The 13,337-nt window shown below is 33.4% G+C and overlaps 1 protein-coding gene across 5 annotated transcripts in view; it reads right to left on the bottom strand.

Annotated features, from left to right (window-relative positions):
• Positions 1 to 1,985: 1,985 nt before the first annotated feature.
• The window catches only part of kitlg.L (KIT ligand L homeolog), a 36,477-nt gene continuing 25,125 nt past the window's right edge, over positions 1,986 to 13,337 (bottom strand). For 4 of the 5 annotated variants that reach the window (XM_018250687.2, XM_018250689.2, XM_018250688.2 and 1 more), the window contains 6 exons: positions 11,924 to 12,089; positions 11,773 to 11,844; positions 8,749 to 8,864; positions 7,020 to 7,099; positions 6,035 to 6,098; positions 3,286 to 4,368 (listed from right to left, as the gene is read on the bottom strand). In XM_018250687.2, coding sequence (XP_018106176.1) covers positions 6,059 to 6,098; positions 7,020 to 7,099; positions 8,749 to 8,864; positions 11,773 to 11,844; positions 11,924 to 12,089 — 474 coding nt within the window. In that variant the 3' untranslated portion in view covers positions 3,286 to 4,368; positions 6,035 to 6,058. 5 annotated transcript variants of the gene reach the window in all.

The raw sequence follows: 13,337 nt of genomic DNA on the forward strand, positions 1-13,337 counted from the left end.
TACACATTCATTTATAACCAAAACAAATGTATTCCAACCATTTGGTTTAGACTTAAAATTTTGGTGGAAATTTGGCAGTGCATTCCAGATTTATTTTCAGTTTTCCAGGTTTGTTACATTGCAAATATTTTGGAAATTTAGCGAATACTCATGTTATTTGAAGTGGACATTGTTGTCTTGAGTTGTTGAAATAAAAGTCACAGAATTCTCCAGCATATTATTAAGGGGTGAAGCATGATGGGGATTTTAGTCCAGCAACCGTCTTAACATTAAACGGTAGAGATTTTAAAAACTCCTTTAGTGCCAGCAGCCCAATTAATGAACCTCCAATGAGAATCATGCTCTGTTTATATCTGGCTATGTCTTGTTGGTTTTATCAAAGAAGTTCGATTACCAAAAAATATTGGTAAGTAACATTTGTATACTAATTTATGTTAATAATGTGACTAGGTCTAACACCAAATATATTGCAGCTGTAATTAAGTTTTAGATGTCTACTTTGGAGAGATAGAGATTGTAGTTGTAGAGCTTGACCCCAGTTGTGCCCATTATCTATTTTATGCAAGAAATAACCTTTTCACGTTACTCTTTTTTTTTGTTTCTTAATAATTATTCCTTTCTCCTAAGCAAAAGCAAATATAAATATTTTATGCTCAGTAATATCATCAGAACTGTTAGATGTAGTCTCCTGAATTCTAAAACTACAGTTTTAGAAGCTGAAATAGTCTACTATTTCACATTTTAACTATATTTTCCTTTAGAGATCTTAACTTTGGTTGACATTATTCAGTCTTTGTGCAAATAAGTGGCTTCTGGGATGCAGAAAACATTCTTCGCTGGACGACATTTTTAACTTGAATTTGAACATAAATCAGTTGAATAAAATTATAAAATCCATTATAAAACATGGATGCATTATTTAAATATACTACTTGAATTTCTTGTTCTTAAAATATGAAATGGATAATTGGAAAATGTTTAAACATGACATGATATGGTATGGTATTGTGTAATGTGGTAATATGCAAAGCAAATCTTCTACACTTTAAATGGTAATACCACATTGGTTATCACTATACATTTAGAGCTACAAGTTAACTTTTTCTGAACAACACATGGTATATCATCTGCCAACATTTGTCAGCTGCAAGAGAAGTACCTGGTCATGGCTGCTTGGTCTGTGATACAGTATGTGTATAGGCCTAAGGACATGGTATGACACTTAGGGGCCCATTTACTAAGGGTCAAAGTGAACTTTCGAATTCAAAAACTTTGATTTTCGAAGTAATTTTTGGGTACTTCGACCATCGAACAGGCCAAAATTTGATTTGAATTGAAAATACTTCACAAATTAGACCATTCGAAAATCGAAGTACTGTCTCTTTAAAAAACTTCGTATTCGACACTTCGCCACCTTAAACCTGCTGAATTGCTATTTAGCCTATGGGGGACCTCCTATAAACTTTTAGTTTTGGCTAAGTTTTGAGGAGTCAAAGTATTTTTTTGTAAAATCGTTTGAATCGTTCGATTCAAATGATCTAATCGATCGATCGAACGATTTTTACTTTTATCGAAAAACGGCCGTTTTCGATACAAAAAATACTTCGACTATCGAAGTATCAAATTAGATGGTCGAATTTCGACGTTTTTTAACTTCAAATTCGATCCTTAGTAAATGTGCCCCTTAAATTGTGTGCTTATGCTACATATAACAGACTTTAGTGGATGGGAGGCCTTTCTTTTAAATTATTTAGGTGTATTTCAGGGCTAACAAAAAATCTCTAGCAATAAACCTTAAAGCTCCTCACTATTGTATTATCTCTCTCTCTCTCTTTCTCTCTCTATATATATACATGTAAAATTAGAGAAATTATACCATTCAACTGTGAAATTTCATTTCAGATTGTGCTTGACCACCTAATACAACAATACTAAAGGAACAGTGTCATATTGTATCGAACTAGAAACAAATCCAAGGAAACAAATACAAATCCATTATTCTTTTAATTGACTTTACAAGGGGGATTTGTGGCTGAAACCACTGATCCATTAAGAAGTAAGCATGCAAGTACATAATTTATGTGAATGAGTTATGAACAATGATGCGTCTTTACTTATTTATCTTAAACAAAAAAATCTGATTTTGTTAATGGTCTTTTTTCTCTATTTTGTTCCTGTGATTGAGATAGATAAGAGTGTTAGACTTAGCGGATGACTTTGTTTTAACATTCACCAGAAAGAAATTATTGAATTTACTCAGTCAAAATATATGTATAATTTATTAAATGAAACCCAAAATAACAGGGAAAAGTAATGATTCTGACTGAGTAAATGCAGTAATTTCTGACTAGAGCCAAAGAAAACAATGCATTATAATGTCTCATATATAGCCTTTACATACTATATATCTTTATCAAAGGGTGATAAGACACCCTTTATATATCTTTATATATCAGTAACAAAACAAGTGATTTAGCTGACTACATAATATACAGGATATTGACAGAAAACATGATTTACCAGAATATAAATGCTTTTTCTCTATAAAGACCTTCATGTGGACAGGTAACAAACCCTGACATAAGATAATGAAATGGTAATCCTTCACTTGCCTTTGGCTATGGTCCATTTTGGTGACTCACACTTGGCTTGTGTCATCACCCTGTCAAAGTCGTCTATTCCAAACATCATTATTATTATTATCATCAGGGCTGATCCTATCAAATGTGGGGCCCAATTGGGACCATGTTGGCGGGGCCCCTAGACAAAGTGTTGCTGGCTACTGACACACCAAGTATTTAGGAAAATAAGGGCATACAGGCACAAAATAGAAAGGAAAGGGGCAGACAAGGTAAGAGAGTGAGAGGGATGAAATAGGGGCACACAGGGTAAGAGAGATAGGGAGGAAATAGGAGAGTGGACTGGGCCAATTAGTTTGGGGCAGGCCAGGCAGCATCATGAGCTGAGGGAAATATTATCTGTAGTGCGGGGCCCCCAGAGGTGCAGGGCCCTATTGGGCCAATAGGCCTAAGGCCGGCCCTGATTATCATAGTCATTTCTGAAACTAGGCAGGTGCTCAGTAATTTTGTAATACCACTGAGCAATGGAGTACAGATACCACTGGTGCACATATATGTGTGTGTGTTTCAAAAGGAGGACATAGAAATATCTATTGCAATTAAGATAAGCCTGTCATAAGTAAATATTGACGGTTCAGATAAAGCACTAGTTAACAAAAATTGCCACTGGCATATGTTGGAGAATTATATATTTTATGATGTCAGATTCGTTTGATGCATTTATTTAAGATCATCATTTCTGCTAGAATAAATGGCTGCAATAAATAATTTAAAGTTGTATATAAATACAGGCTATTGTATGATACTATACAAGAAACAGGAGATTTTTATTTCTTTACGTTTTTCCCCGCCTCACATTGTGAAGTCCTAAAATTTTATATCATGTCTTTTGTATTTCTATTTAGCCTTGAGGTCTTGTGTTAATGCATCAAGCTCTAACACACTCAGCATTCTCTCATTACAAATTCAGTGAGACTAATGTGTGACATATATTTTAGTCACATATATCTTATTGAATGTCTTTCTTCCCATCCCATTCTTGAGTCACCAATTTAATTTGATATGCATCATAATACTTACATTTATTTACAGAAATGTGTGTCCATTATAAAAAAATATATTTAATATGTGAACTAAAAAAAGTATACATGTATGTTCTGACTTTGCGGAGCAAGTTTTGGAAGAGCTTTATCTAAAAAATCCAAAGTTATTGTAGAGTTGGGATTCTGCCATGGAAGCCTCTTCGTTTTATAGTCTCTGAATTTCATTCTTAAAACTGAATCACAAGTGGCATCCTTTCACAGTGTTCATCTAGCAGAGTTAACATTTGGGAGTACCAAGATTGTCATTGACTTTTTATAGTCCTGTGTAAGTCCCAACATAAAAAGTGGCTTGATCTTCATAACAAGTGAAGTAATTTGGAACCCTTGACAACAACAACAAACCAAAGCAAAATATAAAACATCCTATCATCCAGTGAACCTATGATTTGCTTGCTCTTATTTCAACATAACTCTTCCAGTAGTATGAAAAAACTTGAGAGAATTGTTTGTTCTTCTTGACTTGCATATCACTTTTTGTTATGCCATAGGAGACAGCAGACAAGACAAAATGATGGCAGGCATAAATTAGTAATCCGGTGAAGTACAAACTCTTTTGCTTTTTATGTTGTTTTTTATGAATTTTTGCAGCATTTCCTAAAGGATCATTCCCAGTAGTCTGCTGCTCCAATATTAAACAAGAACTTGCTTTAAGCTCCTGTGGTTTCCAAAAGGATTAGCACTGTCACCTAGGGTAAAAATGAATAAATAATATTAATATTATCAAATCAAACTCTATGTGCAATTTCTTACTATTTCATAAACTTAGTCAAAATAAAAGATATAATTTGATATTTGAAGTATCAAATATATTTTAATAATCTATTTCTGCATCTACAATATATATAACCAAAACATTTAGTAATTTCATTTACTTTGGTAAAGGAACACAGCGTAAAACACCAATCCTTGATTATCAACACCAATTAATTTCCAATGGTAGCCACATAACAGTTGTAGAGCAAAATGTACAGAAGAATGTCAGATGGGATACTTGTTTCTGTGAGAGATATTTGTGTAATGTATCTTTTAGCAAGAAAGCTGCATATTTGCTTACTTTAGTAAGCAAACAGCTACATACAAGTGGTAAGATATATACAGTGTTTTTATGTGCTACTGTTTTAGTTTCCCAACTGATCTGACAGAAGTGAGACAGTTCTATGGGGTCACAGTGTTTGACTAGAGTTGCCCTTGACTCTACAGACTTTACAGAACTTCACATACATTACAGTATTCAACTCTATTTCTTAATCTGGGCCCCCAGATATTGAAGGACTACAACTCCCACCATGCACTGAGATTTCTAGTGCAACAACTTTAGGAAACCAGTGAATATACTTTTATTTCCATGGGTGTGTGTAAAGTAATGTACTTTTATCCAGCACACTTGATCAGTATGCTTGCTGTAGTCTATTGTGCCTAGACACAAGTGCATGCAGGACCAAAAATGTTCTTTAAGGTGGATGTTATAAAAACTGAATGATGCAGAAGGGTACGGCATAATAACAATTGGGAAATTTGTTACATAATGCTGTTTATATATTAGTGCCAACATAGCTTCTTTGTAATCAGCTTTGAAGAAGGAACCTCAAAGTTCTGGAAGCTTGCTGTGATTATCATCTTAGTTAGCCAATAAAGGTATCACCTTTACACCACTTTTGTTATGCTTCATATCAAACTTTCTACCCTATAACTAATTTGTAGGTAAAATTTCATAGTGTTCTACTAAAAAGATTTACAAAAAAACTATGGTATTGTAAAATATGTGTAAAATTGAATTGGTTAATGGAACAAGCAATTACATTTATTTTTGAATTTATTTTGAGCAATGAGACTTAAAGCAGCAAACAAATAAAGCTATTTCTTAATATATTTTATATTAAAAAATTTGTCAGGATTAGTGGGCTGGCACTAGATCTTACACAACTAAAATTTATTGACTACACAATCCCCTTGTTCTGTTAATCAAAGGCAACAGGAAAAATGTTTAGAGAAACACTTCAAAACATATTTATGGCAAAAATAAGGGATGGTTTTGATTTACAGTACAGAGCTAACATTAACGCTGAACTCTGTCACTAATGTACGGCACATGAAAAAGTACATTACAAATGCATTAACTCAATATGGAGAATGGTACAATGAGAATTAAGCAATTCATGTAAGAGTGCTTTTTATGTATGCATTTAAATGGTAAGATGCTCTTCAATTGTGGTATATTAACAATAAGGGCAGATAGAAACAGTTTCAATGCAAAGCCCTAACAGGGTTTGTAGACACATCTGCTACTATGACAGAGGAGTCAAAAACCACCCTTTAGCATTTTAGGGCTGAATTTAAGTATTTTTTACTTACCAGAATTTTAGCCTTGTAAACCAATTATATAACACCGACATCAGTTGTGGCCTGTTGCAATATACTAAAAAAAGCAAAAAAAAGAAATGATAATTAAGGTCAATCATCATTTAAAGATTATGCATTTTAACTGTAAAGATATGAATGCAAAACATGGAAAATAATGGTTGGATTATTGAACATCTCAAACAAGCTTTGCGTAAGTGAATATAATAGATCAAATATATAATAACTTTAATTAGATACTCCACACCTTAAACATGAAGGGGCCCATTCACTAAGCTCGAGTGAAGGAATAGAGGAAAAAAAATTCGATTTTCGAATGTTTTTTTGGCTACTTTGACCATCGATTTGGCTACTTCGACCTTTGACCTCTAATCAAAATGATTTGTACTAAAAAGCGTTTGAATATTCAACCATTCGATAATCGAAGTACTGTCTCTTTAAAAATTTCTTCGACCCCTTGTTCGCCACCTAAAACCTACCGAAGCCAATGTTAGCCTATGGGGAAGGTCCTCATAGGCTTTCCAAGGTTTTTCTGATCGAAGGATAATCCTTCGATCGATGGATTAAAATCCTTCGAATCGTTCGATTCGAAGGATTTAATCGTTCGATCGAACAATTATTTCTTTAATCGTTCAATCGAAGGAATTGCGCAAAATCCTTCGACTTCGATATTCGAAGCCGAAGGATTTTAATTAGGCAGTCGAATATCGAGGGTTAATTAAACCTCGATATTCGACCCTTGATACATCTGCCCCAAAGTGTACTTTTTGAAGGAGAAATAAAATAAACTGGAAAAACGGAAAATATATAACACATTACATAATATGAATGGAAAGGCATAATTATGAGTGAATTCTGTGAAACCAGGGAATTTTTGGTTTTCACAGAATTTGGTGAGATTTTAAGACAGACCATTGACCATTTAAGCTGCACATGGCAAAACTATACATGTATTAATAGTAATAGAACATTAACTTACTATTGTGATTCATTTTCAGCGCTTGGTTCGACTGCAACTGCCGACAAGCTATCTTGTGTCTGGTTTTGTCTGTGCTTAAACTGCATGGAAAACAAGCACATCACACCATTACCATTTTATATAGACATACTTCACCTCCCAAAATAAGGCACTGTACAGCTCTGATGATGCTCAGAGGAATATTATTAATACAAATCAAATACAAAGTAAAAATGAATCCATTGTGTGTCTATTGCACATGTGGTGTGTCAATTATTATAAAAATTATATCTATAGTGCAAAGTTCTATCTTTATAAGGTGAAATGCAAATAAGTACATATCCACTCCAAGTCCAATCTTTATCCAGTGGGCAATAAAAGGATCCATCATTAGGCTAAAGTATTTATACAAATTCTTATATATAGAGTTACTGTATTTATCAAAGGTCGAGTTTATGAGGTTTTTTTTCTACCTTGAATAAACTCAAAACTCTAATGTTTGCTTATTTATTTAACATGAATGAATGCAATTGGGGGAAACTCAAATACTCAAATTGATCAAGTTGTTGGTGAAAAAACCTTTAATATCTTGAATTGATCAAGTTTTCAAGTGCAACCCATAAAAAAAAAACTGAAAATCATGAAGGATAAACATCTTCAAATGGTTCATGGGACCTCTGCTGTTGAATTTTACATGACCTCAACGGGTTTTAGTTAGAATATTTTCTTTTTCTGGCTTTTTGCTGCTTCAGGGCATAATAAATCTCAAAAAAGTTTTTGTGATCCTGAAAAATTTAAGTTTTTACTGAAACTACCCTCCAAAAACTCGAATGTTTTGGGGGAAAACACAACTTGACCTTTAGTAAATAACCCCCATAGTAACTATTTTATCTTATCTTGGGCCTAATTATTCTGCAAATTAGCTGTCAAATCAGCTGTAACCATTCAAATTGCATCTAATAACAATTTACAGAAAAGGCATATTTGTTGGTGTGTATTTTTATATCCATAGTTTAAAGGGATCCTTTCATCGGAAAACATGTTAATAGTGCTACTCTGGAAGAATTCTGCACTGAAATCCATTTCTCAAAAGAGCAAACAGATTTTTTTATATTCAGTTTTGAAATCTGACATGGGGCTAGACATATTGTTAATTTCCCAGCTGCCCCAAGTCATGTGACTTGTACCTGCACTTTAGGAGAGAAATGCTTTCTGGTAGGCTACTGTTTTTCCTTCTCAATGTAACTGAAGGAGTCTCAGTGGGACATGGGTTTTTACTATTGAGTGTTATTCTTAGATCTACCAGGCAGCTGTTATCTTGTGTTAGGGAGCTGTTATCTGGTTACCTTCTCATTGTTCTTTTGTTTGGCTGCTGGGGGGGTGATATCACTCCAACGTGCAGTACAGCAGTAAAGAGTGATTGAAGTTTATCAGAGCACAAGTCACATGACTTGGGGCAGCTGGGAAATTGACAATATGTCTAGCCCCATGTCAGATTTCAAAATTGAATATAAAAAAATCTGTTTGCTCTTTTGAGAAATGGATTTCAGTGCATTATCATGACAGTATCCCTTTAAGCTTTATCTGCCTGTAGCCAACCAAACAGTAAAAGCTGATCATTTAGAAAAGTGTTGATACTGAAGAGTTACTTTTCATCCTTGACTTAAGCATGCCTTGGCATTAAGCCATTAGAATATGTTCTGTCTCATATGTTTGCAATAATGCAAAGTGAGATATTACAAGAACTTACCTTCCACCAGAACAGAACTCCTAATAAAAATCCAATGACTAAGCAGGCCAGTGCTATTAACACTGTACTGTACTGTATAGATGCACCAGTGTTGAATCCAGACCTGGCAGAGGAATCTGTAAAGAAAACAAATGTATTATGATTTGAGCATTCAGTAGTCAGTTCAGCCATTATCTTACAAGCACGGGGGTCAATAGGAAATCAGCAGAAATATTGTGTTTAAAGCCTTTACCAATACCACTTAATAAAGGAATGGCCCAACAGTAACTGACAGACACTTCTTCAAAATAGTTTCCAGATGGTTTTAAAAGTTGGTTGTAGTTTAAAATGTTTAATGTAGTTAATCTCTTCAGTAGATGAGTGAAACATAAATACATCAAGCTGGATTTCACAAGCTTTAGGAAATAATCAAAAAGACATGAAAATATCAATGTTTTACATAGGGTCCCTTTCAATGGTTATTGGTTAAGAGGTGAAGCAACATAACTCAACAGTTAGCATGTTTCCTTGACATATTTATTCATTATATGGTGTAAACACTGCCAAACATGCTTGACTTTTATGAACTCTATTTTTACTGTTTTGTACAGTCTAGTTTTTGGTGATCGTTCACAGCTAGAATATGAAAAATGAAAGGATTTTCAGTGCTTGCGTAAGATATTCTTTTGTTTATCCAAAAAATAAACCTGTTCCATATATTATTTTCTACAGAAATATGAACAAAGTAGGACATTAACTCAAGGGAAAATTGTGAGTGTCTTTATCCCCAATATCATGAAATGATGTTTTGAAATGTTAAAAAATGCAATATATGCTTGCTGGCAGGGTCTGATTAAAGTTAAAATGATAGAAACTTTAGATAAACCTTCCCATGCGGGAATAGAAAAATATTTTTTTATGCACATGGAAAATGAAACCATGGGTCCACTTCAAGGAAAGTGTTTTGCTACTAATTTGAAACTACAAAAAATTTGAGTTAAAGGAAATCAACACAATATGATAATATCTGAGTATATACTGTATGTGTTACAGATTGTTTACATACCTCAAAATTGTAAGGTTCTTGCATGTATATTTCAATTATTTTTAGATTCCTGAATATGTTTTTTAGTCTTTTAGTATTTTCTTACGAAATATGTCACAAAACTGATGCTAATTACAGGTATTAAACTGTTTCTTCTGTTGTTCACATCTTGAAAAATTTAACTATAGGTGGTTTATCTTCATAGTAAGTACAGGTCAGTTGTCGGTCAAATATTGTTGCATTTAAACATGAAGTGGTGGTGATGTGGTGGTTATGAATAATTCCTAAAATAGATGCCTTTGCCTCCTTTCAACCTACATGGCAATCTGACTACCTGCAGCTCATGTTAGTATTGAGCAACTATAGTGGAGGAACATGATTCCAGCATCCTCTAGAGATACTTATACTGTACCACTGTGGTAGTGCCATTATGATTCCCATACCCATAAGTGGAAGAACTCATTCTTAAATCAGAGAAATCTTGTTTGTATTAGTAAAAATCTGGATCATGAAAGAAAGTGTTATTAGTAAAGTGAGGATGGAGCCCAGTCAAAGTCGTGAAGATCAAAAATTACTGCCAGTAAAAAGTAGCAAACAAAAGTGAAATGCTTTAGTCTATCTATTTTTAAAAACACCAAACATAGCAGTGACATAGTAAAATAGGCCCTTTTTGCATTCCACCTCTATGTTTTTCTAAAGTGCATGATTCAGTATAAATATTTAAAAAACGTGATTAATAACCGTGAAAGGTAGTCAGAAGCAATGTAAATCCAAAAGGGGCTTGAGGAAATGAAAAGACGCTCTCTAAATTATATGAAGTACAGTATTCAAAATATCTTTCTACTCTGAGTAGAGAGAATCATTTTGTACTCCGGGACTATGAAAGAGAATGTAAATATTTGGAGAACATGAGATAGATATAGAGCACTGCATATCATATTGTATAACATTAATACTAGCAACATAAATATCATTAAATTCAAGAGGTTTGGAGCCACACAGGGATTTTATGTGCGTGGTTGTGTTAGAATAGCATGGTTGTGTCAAGCTATGTCCAAAAAACTAAAAACAATAGAACAATTTGGCACTTTTTAAAAGTTTGTTAATAAAATATGTATAATTTTTGCCAAAATATTTCACAGCCCTGTAGAATAGAAGGGTGTTTACAACATACAGATTACAAATAAATACTGGTCAATACTGGGGATTATGCTTTTCTAGACATTATTTATATCTATTTAGATGGAGGCGATTTTGCAACAATGCAACTGTATTAAAGCAGTTAGCACTAATACTGTATTTCAAATTTAAATATGGATTAACTTGGTCAAAATAAAAAGAGAGAGACTGAAACAAAATTTGACTGCATATTTTGTACCTTATCCATTAATTGACTTAGTTAATTGAGGTGTTTTTATGTGGTCGGAAAAAGAGACCTTAGATGACCTTTCAAGCCAGCATGCAACACAGAGTCAGAATACCAGAGAAATAACTTCTATTTAAAACAACAATGGAATGCTATATAAACAAGATGGCTCTGTTGATAGGCAACCTCTTAGCTCTAGATGTAAGATGGAATTATTGCTGGAAGCTGTTTTTACTACACAAGCAACAATAAAATGAAACCTGGAATGAAGTTTTTGTATTTTGCTCATGTATTTTGCAGCCACTGAACAAAATTATGACTGATATGAATCTGTTATAAATGTTGGTTGCCCACTGAAGAATTACAGCTCTTTGTGCCGTTGTTTAGTGGTTCCTGTCTCAATATATCCAAGTGGAGGGTGGGACAAAAAAACTCATAATAAATATTGATATCCAAAAAGTTTTGATTTTATTGGATGCACTCCAACAATGAGATAATGGCATCATTTGTCCACAGACTTGCAATGCATCATTTTGAGTTGTTATGTTCTTAATTACCATAGCGTATACCCATGTTTTTTTTTTACCATTATCTGTTAAAAAATATTTTGCTACAACTGAACTGATGGACTTACCAAATCTGCTACTATTCTTTCGTGTGCTTGGAATATATGGTAGATCATGATTTGTGCTAGGAGTCTGAAAAGCTAAAAAAAAAAACCTGTCAGTTTTTAATTGACTTTAGTCAACATGCAGTTTTTTATGTTATTTTTTTCCAAAGCTTACCTTCAATATCATAGTCAAAATCATATTCTGCAGGCATGGTACAAGGTCCTGCATACTCTGTGTTGTTGATCTCCTTAAAAACCTCAATTGTACTAGTCACATAACCAAAAAAATCTCGGGGTTTAAACCCTTCTACTTGATATAAAGAAGAGACTGAGTCAAAGTCCTGTCAAGTAAAAGAAATGATACATTGATTAGAAGAAATAGCTAAACATGTGGTATGCACACTGTTGTTATAATTATTACTAAATTTATCTAAATTAATTGAGATAAAGATAAATGAATCCCAACTGAGATTTCTAAGCAATTAAAGAACTCATACTGAGCTTCATATACTTAAGAGGGGTTACAAAGTAGTTTCATAAAGTGCATGGATTCTTGCAGAATCCCTTATAATGGGTAACTTTTCAGTTTTTCAACTCCATACTGCTAAACTCCATGTTCTCTACTTTCTGCTGTAGAAGCCAACTGAATATGAATATTGATGACACTAAGGGGCCAATTCATTAACTTCGAGTGAACGAATAGAAGAAAAAATACTTTGAATTTCGAAGTGTTTTTTGGCTACTTCGACCATCGAATGGGCAACTTCGACCTTAGACTACGACTTCGACTTTGAATCGAAGGATTCGAACTAAAAATCGTTCAACTATTCGACCATTCGATAGTCGAAGTACTGTCTCTTTAAGAAAAAACTTGACCCCCTAGTTCGCCACCTAAAAGCTACCGAACCCAATGCTTGGCTAAGTTTTTTTGGTCGAAGGATAATCCTTCGATCATTGGATTCAAATCCTTCGATTCAAAGGATTTAATCGTTCGATCGAACGATTATTCCTTCGATCGTTCGATCGAAGTATTTGCGCAAAATCCTTCGACTTCGATATGTTATAAATAATGGCAGTAAGAATTATTTCATAAAAAGTGGAAAAAGTACCAAAAAACATTTCTTCCAAAATGAATACTACATGACTGCAACTTGAATGAACATAAAGTGAATAAGCATATATACTCAATAAAACTCTGGTTTGTGAGTATGAAAGGACTGTATTTTATTCAACAATAAATATTTTTGCCTTAGTAAACATGTTGAAAAAAATGAGATTGGGTAATATATTTTAGACCGTGTAGAATTGCTATTATTTATCATTTAATTGTGTCATTAAAACTGTTTATTAAACACTATGATGCTTCCTCTTAATGGAGGGACTCATTTAAACAGTTGGCACCAATATAAAGTCTTTTTTTTTTGTGTACACAATGATTTTATTTGATTAAACAAGATCAAATGCATCTTCTTATAAAGAGGCAGTATTGAAAAAAAGATTTTATTTAGCAGAACCATCAGGAGAAGGGGAAGCATTACTCCAAAATGCATTATGTTTTTCAATTTAAAAAAACAATGTGAAAAAAAGTT

Source organism: Xenopus laevis, chromosome 3L (genome assembly GCF_017654675.1).
Source record: "Xenopus laevis strain J_2021 chromosome 3L, Xenopus_laevis_v10.1, whole genome shotgun sequence".
Taxonomy (NCBI): Eukaryota; Metazoa; Chordata; class Amphibia; order Anura; family Pipidae; genus Xenopus; species Xenopus laevis.